This window comes from Diospyros lotus, chromosome 5, assembly GCF_014633365.1.
Source record: "Diospyros lotus cultivar Yz01 chromosome 5, ASM1463336v1, whole genome shotgun sequence".
Lineage (NCBI taxonomy): Eukaryota > Viridiplantae > Streptophyta > Magnoliopsida > Ericales > Ebenaceae > Diospyros > Diospyros lotus.
Window position 1 is genome coordinate 10268839 of NC_068342.1, and position 15593 is coordinate 10284431.

The 15593-nt window shown below is 31.4% G+C and overlaps 1 protein-coding gene across 1 annotated transcript; it reads left to right on the plus strand.

Annotated features, from left to right (window-relative positions):
• Positions 1-9067: 9067 nt before the first annotated feature.
• On the plus strand, positions 9068-14428 carry LOC127802316 (very-long-chain aldehyde decarbonylase CER1-like). Its single transcript, XM_052338050.1, has 10 exons — positions 9068-9150; positions 9316-9542; positions 11351-11583; positions 11920-12139; positions 12294-12669; positions 12771-12882; positions 12969-13165; positions 13289-13387; positions 13742-13915; positions 14040-14428. Exons 1-10 carry the CDS (start codon positions 9091-9093, stop codon positions 14220-14222), a joined length of 1881 nt encoding a protein of 626 aa, XP_052194010.1. The 5' UTR covers positions 9068-9090; the 3' UTR covers positions 14223-14428.
• The last annotated feature ends 1165 nt before the right edge of the window (positions 14429-15593 follow it).

The window sequence follows — 15593 nt, forward strand, 5'->3', positions numbered from 1 at the left end:
TTAGACATTTTTGGCTTATAATCAATTCTATTTTTGTATTCATGCTTTTTGATGGGATTTTGCGATTTACCTTGTACCAAGTTAGCCTTGTACGCCATCTCCTTTGCTTTTGTGGATTGTAGCTCTTTGTGGTTTGTATCTTCAATAATGATGTGTACAACTAGGTCTTTGAGTGATAATTGTTTATGCTTGTGCTTGAGTTGGTTCTTGTAGTCGTTCCATGATTCTGGTAATTTTTCAATGAGTAGGCCGACAACAAATTCTTCTTGCAACACGATCTTTTTAGCGTTCAAATCTTCCAAGAGCTTGTGGTATTCATTGATTTGAATTTTAATCTCCTTGTCATCCTCCATTTCTCATCTATAGAATTTTCCAATCATGAACTTTTGTTTGCCCACATCTTCGGCTGTATACTTAGCATTCATGGACTCCCAAATTTCATTTGCTTCCTTATAGGGACAGTAGATATCAAATAATTCATTAGATAACGTACTGATTATTATGTGCCTACATACCTTATTTGCATACATCCAATGATCCACTAACTTGGCATCGACATTTTCATTAGGCTTGGATCCACTAAGTGCATACACCACATCATGTACATCAAGGATTGAGTATACCCGTTCTTGCCATCTTTTGAAGTTGTTTCCATCGAATAGCTCGATCTTGGACACGTCGGGAAATGGCTTTGCATATTGCATGGAAGGAAGACCAGGTGGGGCAGTAGGTAACAATGACCCAATAGCATGGTTGCCTACATGGTTGACAACATAGTGGGTTGCAACAGGTTGGTAGGCAGCAGCATTGTTGGGAGCAATAGCACCAGCAACTGGATGGTGGATAGCAGCTACAGTACCGGCAAAGGCAACAGCATGAGCGGCTGCGATAAAGTCGGCGATATGGGCAGTATCAGAGATTGAACAGTTGACGGTGGCAATGTGGGAGGAAATGTCCATTAAAATACTCTTTAAGATTGTTAGGAAAATAATTAATGGACAGAAACCGACCCGAGGCGTGACAAACATCACTGTCCTTAAAGAGTATTTTTCACCTCTCAATGAACAGTGCAAAGACTCCGGTGGACACTCTCTCAGGATACAACGGGTACTTCCAAATCCTCTGCACTCACGGTATTTGGGAAAGTAAGGAGAGCAAGATACACAACATGAACCCAATAATAGATTTGAAGCAACAACAACGTAATCAAGACAGAAAAGAGCAATAACAGGGATAAGAAGCAACAAATGAAAGTATAGCAGTAAGGGAGCAGCAAACAGGAAGACGAGAAGTAAGACGCACAACAATTAAATGAAACTGAGAGCAAAATGTAAACAGATAAAAAGATGGAGAGATGTTTTTCTTCATGTTCTGCAAGTGCATTGAGGGCTGCTTTTATAGGCGCATGAAGGTGAACGTTGGGGGAAGGAAGACTCGACCATCAGATAAGGCAGATGACCGATTCCGCCGCACAAAAGATAAGCGAATAAAATAAATCGAAGCAAGCGTGAGAGACTTGGTTAGCCACAACCTGGTTTTTCTCATTTAGAATATCAGTATATTACAACACAACCTCCTACTAATTCGTCACCTTCTCCGACCACCGGATGCCTACAACATTGACCCATTTGCCTTTTGCAATCCCGAGTCATTACCGAGCTTCTTGATGAGCTGAGCTCGAGTTAAGCTTTAAGGTTTAAGATAAGCTCAAGCTCGAGCCATACAATTACTCATTGAGTTTGAGCCTGAGTTCACCGAAGCTCGCCTCGACTGGATTACAATCCTGTTCTCAGCCTAACCTTATGAGTTGTCACATAGACAACTACTTGCACCTAAATTATATATTTATTTATTCTATAATATAAGCAATCATCATACTATAAAATCTAGTTAATAAATTAAATTCTCAAAAGGCTCTTTATCTTTTTGGTTAAATTTTTTGAAAAATGTATATTTATGCTAATAGAATTTAAACTTACAATCTACATGATTATAATAAATTTAAAAATATCTTTATTGCTACACCAAGACCACTTCATATTTAAATTTTATCTAAAACTTGAAATGTAATTGTTAAACACTACCAAATAAAATATTTTATTTGCATGTTTTGATATTATGAAATATTGTCTATAAAATATCCTCTACATATTTTACTTAAAAAAATAAAATTAATTATATTAACAAGATTTAAACTCATGTTTTTTAGTAGTAATTTATTTTCAAACAATTTTATCATTACATGAAAAATTAATTTTTAAAATTTTTCCTAAAAGATTTAAAAATAAATTATTATTGTCAAACATCTACTGAGCTTCATTTAAATTTTTTTAATATATATATATTTATATATATATTTGGCATACATAGCATGACCCACCTCCCTCCAATTCAAATTTGTTGTCTTCATTTTTTGTCCCTTCAGTTGTGTCTCTAATAAAAATAAATAATGTCATTAAATTAATACACGTCACCAAATTATAATATATATATTAATCATTATTTGAGATAATTAAATTAACAATTTCTCATATTAATTATTATTTGAAATAATTAAATTAATAATTTAGTGATGTATATTAATTTAATGATGTAACTTATTTTTATTGAGCCCATTAACAGGAAAGCTGATTTGGATCCCCCCTCCCTCATCATATTAATGGGCTCTATATATTAATTGGAACGAGCGTAAATGAATACTCTTTAGAATCTAAATCCAACCTTACACTTGTCTTTAGCGCATCTCTTTTGACATGACAAGAAGATCACAAGTCTAAATCATGAAAACAACGTACTTACAAACACAATGAGAAAGAGAAATTACGTACAAATAAGTTTTTCTTTTAAGTAATGTAAAACAGAGAGTTTGAGGCGTTGGTGCTTTTTACCATTTGAAGAGGTAAGAAGGAAGGATGGGTAAAAATTAAATTTTAAATTTTAAATTATGTTTAAAATTAAATAATATAAAAAAATTAAAAATAATATAATTTTAAAATATATATATCAATAAATTATACAATCGACGTATTTTTATATTTTAATAACGTCGCATAATAATATTATTATTAATTTTACTAAATATCTATTTTTTAATATACATAATTAAATTATCGTTCAATCATTAATCTCCAATTTGATTGTACATCGAGTCTTGATAAACTTCATTATAGATTGTCATTTAATCATTAATTTTCAATTCAATTACGTAGTCGAATCTTGACAAACTTCATGATAGAAAATATATTTTATATCATAGTTTCAAATATGTAATCGATAAATTTGTAACAAAAAATAAAATAAAAATAATCACTTTAATTAAAACATAGTTAAAGAAATGGTCAAGGGAGGTTAACATACACAAAAGAAAAGTGGGTCAAAAAAACATTGACAGTCGCCACCAACCATCATGACTGATAGTTTTTGAAGATCAGAGACAATCACTCGACACCTTTATTTTCATCGACCAATATATACAAAAAATCAATAAAATATAACGGCCAAATTTCATAAATCTAAACTTAAACTTTTGGCTAGACCCAATGCGAGTAAATGCACTGGGAATTGTCACCAGCCATAGTGGCCTATGATTTTTAGCAGTAAGAGCCAATCACCCGACACCTTTATCTTCATGGAGTAATATATCTAAAATTTAGATTTTTTTAAAAAAATTCAGGATGAACATTTAGAAAAAAAAAATAAAAATATTAAATTATTATATATAATAATTTTTAAAAAAATTCAGGGTGGGCAGTTGCCCACCTTTGGCTGTATGCCACTGGGTAGGATGATTGTCAAGTCGGCCAACACCTCATCAACGATCCATCACTTTCCGAATTGAAGTAAAATTGCCCACCCTTGGCTGTATGTGGCTCCGCCACTGGGTAGGATGATTGTCAAATCGGCCAACACCTCATCAACGATCCATCACTTTCCGAATTGAAGTAAAATTGACCCAGTTTTTGTCTGCACAACGCCATGTGCTTCTCAAAGGATTTAAAACCAGCAGATGCTTATATATATGGCTTGTACCAGCTGCTTCCAATTTGCAATATTCTGAAAGAAATGCCATTTTCTCTTTGCTGTTCTCAGTTTTCAAACTGAGTTTTTATCTATTTTGGTGTTTGAAGCTACATATTACATACACATTGCCCTCACGCCGGGCTCCATTAATTAAACACCTGAACTTGTTGGGCCTCAAACAAAGATGGGAGGATTAGTTTTTATTACCATATCCAACTCCAAGTAAAGTAGTGTGTGTATTTAACTTTATCAGTACAGCGTATATAAAGAGTTTCTTGTCAGTTATATGACGCGTGATCATGTAATTTATCAGCCCAGAAGCGGCGGAGGAGTACACGCTTTAGACATATATTCCTTGTCCTTTAGATGCTTGAATGATTATTGGCTGTTCAAATGTATTATTTAAACATTTCAAACATTCCAAATCACTTAATACTGTATTTTTTATTTTTGTGTTATAAAGCTTTTTTATTATTATCAAAATCAAATTGTTTGAAATTAAAAAATATATATATATATATATACGGGTTAAGTACTGGTCAGAGGTAGTGTCTCTCCTACCTAACTCAAATCTACACAAGTTTTTCACTTCTCAGTCTATACGCAACTTGCTAAATGAAATTTCAAGCCAATATCTATTCCAAACCGACCAAATTTGCCAGATATCTTAATGTACATCCATCATAGGTTTGTAAATTTAGTGGTGGGAATGAAATGGATGCTCTCTTCTCGAGCAGGTCTGATTCAAAAAGAGATTTAGTGTAATCTTTTAGGTTAGTCTTTTTACAAGCATATATGCTTACCTGAGGCTCGTGCTGTTCAATCCAAAATCTGGACCAAATGGCTGGGCTGCCAATTTCAAATCGGAAAACATTCTCTTATATGGCTGCATGCATACTCTTGATCATATAGCAACCCATCAAAATTCACCTATATACATATACATACATATAACGCCTGATCAACACCCAATGGTCAGTTCAAAGTAAAATTTTGTAATATACGTACATATATTGTGTTGGACGAAGACCATGTGGGTTGCAAAGAGACAGTTGGACAAACACTGTTCTGCATTGAATATTAATCTAAGTCTCATGGCTGTTTGAAGTTGAAGTTGCATTTGCCACTTCACCATGTGCACTTAGTTTCCACCAAAAATGGGCTGCTCCATTTTGCAACCCAGCTACTGGCTACTAGCTTTTTCTAGCCCCATAAATTCTCAACGACCTTCCCTGACCAAACAGTCTAAACAACCACAAAAATAATTAAATGCACCACAAAATTATTTTTCCTTTTGGGTAAGTTAGCCTATCGTTTTTATCCACGTCGATTGATGTTCTGCCACATGTTTACAGGCGACTTTAAAATTTAAATTTATAATTTCATATTTATCTATCATGAAGTGTTTGACTATTTAAATTTATAATTTATAATTTCATACTTAAATGAAGTGTTTGATTATTGAGTAAAAAATTGGACTATGAGAAGATTTACAATTTTTCTATTAAAAAGTTTTTAAAAAAATAATGACTACGTATTACATTGATTCACGGTGTTTCCATTGTATATGCACACATGCTAAAATTAAACTATGTTAAATTTTTATATTTCCTCCGACCTCACAGTGATCTATTACTCTTAAAATATATAGTCGTGCTATTTGATAGGGTAAAAATTTGGGAAATCCACTTGATATCCTAGATAGGCGACGTACATTAAAATGAGCAAAATAAGAGAATATCAAAATAAGATTTAAATATTTTTTGAATTAAGATATAAAATGATCAAGAGAAAACTGTGAAGCATTTTAATATTTATATCAAACTATTTGTTAAATTTTTTAGAATCTATTGATAATTATATATTTTTTTTATATATTTGTTAAATGCATATAATAAGAACTAAGATAAGGATTATTTTACCAAAATATCTTTATTATCAAATTCATTCAAAACTATATATTAATATCAACAACAAATTTATGATTAAAATAGTGTTTTATGATTAATGTAAATTGTTAAAAAATAAAAATAAAAATAAAAAATAATATTTTATTTTTTAAATCCATGTTTAAAAATATATTCTAAAAAGAATCAGCAAGTAAAAATAATTATTGGTGAAATTATAATAATTTTACATAGATAATTAAAAATTATCAAAACATATTTTCATAATAGATAATAAAATATAAAATTGAATAAAATAATTTAAAAAATTGGTGAAAGGAATTTGTATTAGATAATAATATATATAGAGGGAGAGAAATTTAAATTTTAAAAATCGGTAAAAAGAATAATTTTATTTAAATTTTAAAAATTAAGAAAATATATGATAATTTAAAAATGTATTAAACAACATTAATTATAAGATTTAAATAAATATGTTTTTTTAAAATTGACCTATTGTAAAAATAAGACTTAATCAATTTAAATTTTAAAAATATATTAAATGATATTAATTATTCTACAAGAAGGATATGAGTAATTTAGGTTTATCTGTAAAATATCAAATAAATTTATCTTGGGGGTCAGATAAATTTATCTGTAAAAAGTAAGATAAAAAGTCACACGAGAGTTTTTTCAAAAAAGGTCAGATAAATTTAACAAATACCTTGAAAAGAACAAACATTCAGAATATTTTACATATCTGATATTTTCATCTTATATCTTGATTAACAAACACTACTTTAGAGATTAATAAATTTTGGTTTAATTTTAATATTTAAACCAATTAAAAAATAACACGTAATCTTTAATTTATTAAATATTCAAAGAAAAATGCTATTGGTACATTATGATTTATACCTTAAGTAAAATGTCTAAAATATCTCTCACAGAAGCGGTGAGACGCATGACTAAAATACCTCTTACCTAAGACGGTGAAGCGGTGCGAGACGATAAGATACGAATGATAATTTTATCATTTATGATGCATTATATAGTTCAAGACGTAACTTATGAAATACCTATCGCATAGTCGATATTCAAAATTAATATCCTAGGAATGCAGTTGAGAGTCATAAATGCAAAGGCAGCAGAGTAAGCATTAATTGGGCGGCATAGCTCCGGCCTTATCATAGGAATACAGTTGAGAGTCACAAGTGCAGAAGCGTAGGCATTAGTCGGGCGGCATATCTGGCCTGGCCTGCCATTGGACTCTTCAGGCTTCAGCTAATTTCAGCTAATTCACTCCTACTCTTCTGTTCTCTAAGGCTTCTTAGACGAAATCATACGTACATGTATATATATATATATATATAGAATAACCATAAATGTAGCAACTGAATCCATCAGACTTTGTAGACTGATGGATTGGTCTGACATTGTTACCCGTATTGTATTATTGAAACTTGAAAGGTGGTGGCATTTACTAGCACAAATAAAAATATCAGGATAGAAAATGACCATAATGTCCCAAATCATTTTAAATATTTACACAAAATTCTATTATCACAAATCAATTGACAATGAAAATACAAAACTTCCGTTAAGATCATATTTATTAATTAAAACATAGATCGAAAAAAAGTAAGATATGAAAAGTATTTCAGATAAAAATATTTTCTATTGTATTTGTTAAATTTATTTTGAATTTTTTAGATAAATTTATTTATTCTCCCTTTCAGATAAGTTATCTTGGATTTTATAGATAAATTATTTTGATGCAATCTTAGTTTACTCATTTTAACAAATGCTATCTAAGTGGAGGAAAATGGCGCCAAATGATAGATAGTTTGATAGAGAAATATCGGGAAAAAAGGGAAAAAATGTAGTCATATAAAATTAAGTTATTTTGTTTTTATTCCTTTTTTCATTAAAAAATTCTTTGAGCTTGTTTGGTTAACTTTTTGTTTTTAACATTATTATTTTGAAAATAAAAATAAAAATTAGCATTATTTGATTGATTGTCCTTGCTTTCAAAAATTTTAAAAATGATTGAAAAATAATAGAAACAATAGATGAGCACTTAAGGTAAATACAAAATTGGTTTTTAAATATTATGATTGCTTAAAAACACAATTTATCCTTGTGAAGTAGTTTATAGCAATTTTTAGCATTGTCAAGAAGCAAAGTAGTTTCCAACTTTTGAAATTAAAAAACATAAATATAAATTTTGAAAATTTAATAAAAAAAAACCACATTTACTAAGGGAAAAAAATAAAAAAATCCAAAGAATTGTGTTAATTCAATAAAAATATATTTATTACTAAAAAACAAAACAATTCAATCAAAAATTCAATTTCTTGAAAATCACATTACTTTCACGATTTAAAAATAAATTAGAGACTAATTTACTTCTATGAGCAAAGAATATATTACATTTCGAGTAGGTTAGGATCGATATTTGGCTTTTGCATTTCTTTGAGATAAAAGGTAGGGATTAGGTACGGTTAGTGGTTACATTTTTTCACTTTTGTATCTCTTTTTCCTCACAAATTATTAATTAGGGCCACTTTTTTTGACTAATTAAGTGAAAGTTTGTTATTTTTATTCTTAATTAATTTGTAATGATAGAATTGTGTATTGTGATCATTTCCTTTTTTTAACATGTAAATCTAATTTTTTTGGCAAAAAATGATTTCAAAGCAAGTTCTCAATCAAAAATAAAACTACAAGTAAATTAAGTGTCCCAAAATTTTAAACTTTTAAGAGATTTAATGGTTTTAACTGTACTTTCATAAACATCAACGGATTTACTTTTAGTACAATTTCAGGTTTATAAACTGAGTCAAATAATGATTTCATCTTATTTGGATAACTTTTGTCAAAATGATTAAAATAAAATTGAATCAAGATAATTTATATTCAAAATAACTTATTCGAAGGAAGAGGGATAAATTTATTTAAAAAATCTAATATAAGGAGTTACATGATTTATTTTTAAATAAATTTAATAAATATAATGAAAAATATTTTTTATATTTTATTTTATTTTATTTTTTTAGTAGGGAGGAAAGTGTAAGAGCGAGCTCATGACAGCTGGATAAGAGTTCTCAGTCTATATATATCGTCGTTCCCTCTAACTTGGTTTGGTATCAATAGAAGAAAGGGAAGGGAGAGTAGAGAAGTTATGGCTTCTAAACCTGGAATTCTCACAGACTGGCCATGGAAACATCTTGGTAGTTTCAAGGTATTCCTCTCCATCTATATCTATATATATATGTTTCATGCATTATGCATATATATATATACACATCAAGTTAATTATATGCATTTATACGTATACATTTATGTTCTGCTATCCATCTGAACCAGTTTTTTTTTTTTGGTTTTTTGGTTGGATATATATGTGAAGTATATGGTTTTGGCACCATGGGTGGCTCAGAGCATGTATTCATACATGATGGTGAAGAAGGATCATGAGAGGGATTTGACCAATTTTGTCATATTCCCTTTGCTCTTGTCAAGAATGCTTCACAACCAGATATGGATCACCCTCTCTCGCCATCGCACTGCCAAAGGCTCCAACAGGATTCTGCATAAGCCCATTGAATTCCACCAAGTTGATAGAGAATCCAACTGGTCTCTCTCTCTCTCTCTCTCTCTCTCTATATATATATATATATATATGAACTTTATATATTAGTGGTGTATATGGTATTACACGTGTAAATTAAAAAGCACTTTTGACAATTGAAGTCTAATTTTTAACTTTTTTAGGCCATATTTGTTTAAAAATGAGTTTGGATGTAATTGTCGGGTTAATTACACCAATAATCATTCAATTTTACATTCTATTATTGTTTGATCACTGAATTTTGAAATGTTATTTGTTAGTCACTATTATTTCAAAACTGTCACTATTTAGTTACTGAACTTTAAAATATTACTTATTAGTCATTAATATTTCAAAATTATTTCTCACCCGTCACTTGTTAGTCACTAAACTTTAAGTTTACCAATGATGGATGAGAAATAGTTTTGAAATATTAGTAACTAACAAGTAATATTTTAAAATTTAATGATTAAATAGTAATAGATTTGAAATATAAGTGACTTATAGATAATATTTTAAAGTTCAGTGACTAAATAGTAACAGAATACAGTTGAGTGATTCTTGATGTAATTAACCCTGTAATTGTCTAATTGATTTCAAAGTTTGACAAAAATTTCAAAATAGAAAATAAAAATTGCGTATTTATATGCTTAAATAATAGAATTGATACATGTAGACATATTCGTAAATATATCTATGTGTGAACATATATGTCATCCACAGTATCCTCCAAAAAGACATGTTAGCTTGAATGTATGGTAAGTTTATAGCTTATTGATAGTTGTTCTACATGTTATAGAGATTAATTATATCTAAATTAAGTATTGTATTTCTATATGTATGTAATATTAAAAATGATTATGTTTTTGTATATATATTCTCAATGCAGCAATATAAATAGATCAATCATCTAACATGGTGTAGCAATGACGAGATAATATAGCATAATGAATTGCCCAAACAAATTGAGAACATATATAGATTAAAAAATTACTATATAATTAAGAACCGAAAAGATATTTTTACAAATGTTGTTAACATATATATGTGGTATCGATCAATCTTGAAGCACACTAGTATATATGATGTTGATCGATGGGTCGTTCTGCAGAAACACTTATTGAGATAATTATATTATTAATTGACAATGTATTATTAATTACTGTGTTTCGTTGCAGCATGAAATATTATATTTAATTACTGTGAAAAAACTAATTGAAGTTGTTTGGTTTTCCTTGTGACTCTGGATTCTTCGATCTGGATTCATTTTTGGGTTTCATCCTACTCCTGTCTCCAACTCATTTCTCAATATCTTGGTCACAATCAAATGAACGGTTGAACCAGTTGAGCAGTAATTTGCCAGCTAGCTAGATTTGCTTTTCCTTATGCATATAACTTGTCAAGCCCCGGGAAGCAGGTTTGACCTAATTAGTTTTAGTGCTACGTTCGATCATATTTCTTTTAGATGCATGATGAAATTGAAAAATGAAGCATATACTAAAAATCGTATTAAATATGGTAGTGTTATATGCTAATTATCTTATTAGATACATGTTCTATATATGTATGATGAAGCTTATATAACTTACTAATCTTGGTGCAAGGATAGATTTAATCTTAGATTGCCAATGAACATCGACTTCAGATGTAAAAGCTAACTTAAGCAAGGGTTTTGAGTTGAGCAGAATTGTAGAAATGGAATTTTTATTAGCATGTGCTATGCAATTCTCATACGTGCACACATTAGTATTAGATGGATGAGTTTACTGAATACTTGTTACATATATTAGCAATGTGCTAGGCAAGGAACATTAATGGTTGGGTTTATTGGCAGGGATGACCAGATATTGTTCAATGGAATACTGTTCTACCTAGGTAACATGATGCTTAGGGGGGCTTCTCACCTGCCCTTGTGGAGAACAGATGGTGTTATCATCACCATGTTGCTTCATACCGGGCCTGTGGAGTTTCTTTACTACTGGTTACACAGGGCACTGCACCACCACTACCTCTACTCTCGCTACCATTCCCACCACCATTCCTCCATTGTCACCGAGCCCATTTCATGTAAGATTAATATTCTTAGACTTCATATATTGTCCATTTCAAGCATTATACTTTTCTTTTCTCTATTATCCGGCATCGGCTTTTGTCCAACCCTCAAATTTGAAGTGCACGTACTTATGATATACGTATTAGCAAGAAGTTGGCAACGGCTGGCAATGCGTTTATGATGATCTTGAAATTTAATACGTACCCAGACCATTAAGTCTGTCTCCATAGGAGTACGCGGTTCTTGTAATGGGCCGAATAGCATTACTCTCTTGTAATAGATGATCATCAGAAGTGGTGCCTTTATGTGATTAAAGTCTAATGAGCTAGATTGATATATATTATATGCAGCTGTGATTCATCCTTTTGCTGAACACATAGCATACTTTATGCTCTTTGCTATACCAATGCTAACTATGGCGCTCACTGGGACGGCATCCTTAGTTGCATATGCTGGATATCTTACTTACATTGACTTCATGAACAACATGGGTCACTGCAACTTCGAGCTCATTCCCAAGAGACTTTTCTTCATCATCCCTCCTCTTAAGTACCTTATGTACACGCCTTCGTGAGTCTCTCAAACCCTAGTCACTTTACTTGTTTAACTATTTGGGGTACACATGTAGGAGAACTTATAAAATAATATTTATGTAAATCTTTTATGCAGAAAACTCATAAACTAAATTATATATGTGAGGCTAATTCGTACGTGGATTATACAGGTTTCACTCGCTCCATCACACTCAATTTCGAACTAACTACTCCCTTTTCATGCCCATGTATGATTACATCTACGGTACTGCGGACGAATCCACGGGTACCTTGTACGAGGCCTCCCTCCAAAGACGGGAGGACATGGCAGATGTTGTGCATTTAACCCATCTAACAACCCCAGAGTCCATCTACCATCTGAGGCTGGGTTTTGCCTCCATAGCCTCTAGACCTTACACTCCCAAGTGGTACCTGTGGGTAATGTGGCCAGTGACAATTTGGTCTATGATAATAACTTGGATTTATGGGCGCACTTTTGTGGGAGAGAGGAATGTCTTCAGAAATCTCAAGTTACAAACCTGGGTCATACCCAAGTACAACATTCAAGTAAAGTTTCAGTTTATTTATAGTAATCTTCAGCATGAATAATATTTTAACTTATGTATGCATTTATATAATTATATGTTTGTTTTCTTGCTGATATGCAGTACTTCATGCAATGGCAAAAGAAGTCTATTAATAGCTTGATTGAGGATGCTATACTGGAAGCTGAGAAAAGAGGCAGTAAAGTTTTGAGTCTAGGGCTCATGAATCAGGCAAGTGACATTAGCAAAAATGTAAGAGTAATGGATCCCTATCCATGTGTCTAGATTTTCCATGAAACGTAAGAGTTGATTTGCAGGGAGAGGAACTTAACAAGAATGGTGAGCTTTATATCCAGAGGAACCCTCAGCTTAAAGTGAAGGTGGTAGATGGAAGCAGCTTAGCAGTTGCTGTTGTGTTAAATAGCATTCCCAAAGGAACAAAACAAGTACTCCTTAGAGGCAGTTTATCGAAGGTTGCTTATTGCATTGCCTTGGCCTTGTGCCAAAGACACATCCAGGTAATCTATGTCTACTACTGAAAATTTTTCTAGACCTATATATATCCTGAGTTTTTTTTATAACCATGAGCATGTGATTCTTGAATTTACTTCTCCTACTGATGCACATTGAATCTCTAACAGGTATGCGTCATGCATGAAGACGAGTTTAAGAAGCTTAAGGCAACGCTTGACACACAGGCTGCAAGTAACTTGGCACTCGCTAACACTGATTTTCCAAAGGTAAAGTTTCCTTTCCCCCATAAATCTATGTACCCATAAATCTATAGTACATCTTCATAATAATCTGTCATATATTTGCCAACAAAGGCTTTCTTTATTTATTTTGGTTCATATCCAATTTTCTTTTATTTTTTCTTAATTGGAATGTAGTCTTCAATTTTGTGGTAAAACTGATGCTCTTTTTGGACCTCAACAATAATATTTTGGGCTATAGACTCACAAACCTACCTAGAAATCCATTTCAATATTGTTAATGTACGTAGTACCAGATTAATTCTTTTCTTTTTTGCTTGGTAAAAATACCAAATTAATTCAAACTTTTGAGTACCCATTGTGAACTTCTATTTTCTACAGACATGGCTAGTGGGAGATGGATTGAGTGAAGAAGCACAATTGAAGGCATCAAAGGGAACTTTGCTCATTCCATTCTCACAATTCCCTCCTAAACAAATTCGAAATGACTGCTTCTATCACCATACCCCGGCCATGGCCACCCCCAAGTACCTCGAGAATGTAGACTCCTGCGAGGTAAAGAGACACTCTTCCCAATTTATTTCTTAATTAGAGGTGCCTATAATAACAAACTTATAAAAAACAATTGAAGCTGATAATTAGACGCTTTCACCATTTGTTCTTTTTTTTTTCTTCACAGAATTGGCTGCCGAGAAAAGTGATGAGTGCCTGGCGAATTGCAGGAATAGTGCATGCTTTGGAAGGGTGGAATGTGCATGAATGCGGCAAAATGTTGTTCAACATCGAGAAAATATGGGAAGCCAGTCTTCTACATGGGTTTCAGCCTCTTAAGCCGGCCATAGAACATGCATTGATTAATTAGTTGGAGAGCACATATATTTATATAACTATACACACACACACACGCACCCCAATGTTGATGGATCCTAAGAAAGAATTAATCTTTATATTGAATCAAACCATGGGCTTGTGATCAACTCATTGTGTGACAAATTTTAATTTTAATATCCGTTTGATATAGCAAGGAATCAATTGTAAGCTGTTCGTACTTCTTTAAATCTTATAAATTATCCGTATTTCTTTGAATATTGCAAGTAATGAAAATTGTCATTTGCTATAAAATGTTATTGAAGTGATTGATCAAGTATAACAATTTTTTCATTCCCTCAAGTGCTCTGACTAGCTAGGAAGTCCGATGACCTCTTCTCTCTAAATACCAAAATATTATCCTCTCTCTCTCTCTCCATTTCTCTTTAATGAGTCTCCATCGATCCCTCTCCCACTCTCTCATGATCACCAAATTTGAAATGGTGGGATTTATGGAGAAACTCCATTATCATCTCTGAAAACACAATCATCACAATTAATGGGATCTTAGAATATAATTATTAACAAATAATTTGAAATATGCAAATACTCCATGGTTTGACTAATGATTATTTTCTGAAAAAAATCACCATATATATATATATCACTTCAATATTTTCATTAAATTTTCGTACAAATGTTAGATTTCAATCAAAGCGTACGTGAATAAGGAATAAAGAAACAAATTAAGAACCCACAACCAACCAGTCTTGAATTTAGGACCATGCTATTGGTACCCTTGGGCTACCAATAGCATTTTCCTTGAATTTATTAGCATTAACAACATACATTAAAATGACAGGGATGGGTTGTTGGCAGGGATCGATGCACAAACATAGGAATTCATTTATGAAGCTGGGAGTCCTGCCGTTCACAAATATAATAATAAGACAGTCTACGGACTTATATTCGCCGCATTTCATGCGCCTTTCGCATCTAACGCGTCTTCCTACACACTAGGTGACTAGGGAACAAATCTCATAGTACAAATAAATGATCAAAATAATGAAAGTGGCATTTCCTTTCCCAAAAAAATTGTACTTTAATTTCTTAATTTTTAATGAAGTCAGTTTTATAAATTATAATAATGATTTAATTAAAGGCCCACATGTTTGACTTTCATTTTTTACTTCGTCTCCAATATTCTTATAACTCACATTTTACCAAAGTGTTTTATAATTAAATAATAACAAAACATAGAATGAAATATAATTTTTAGTATAAAAATATTTTGTTAAAATAAAGGGAGCTAACAAATTAAGATCAAAGAAAAAGAGTTCCTGAGGCCGAGGGTGTAATATATGTAAGAATTATTTTGTGACTCACATGATAATTAAGTAAATATCTCAACAGATATTATAGTGTT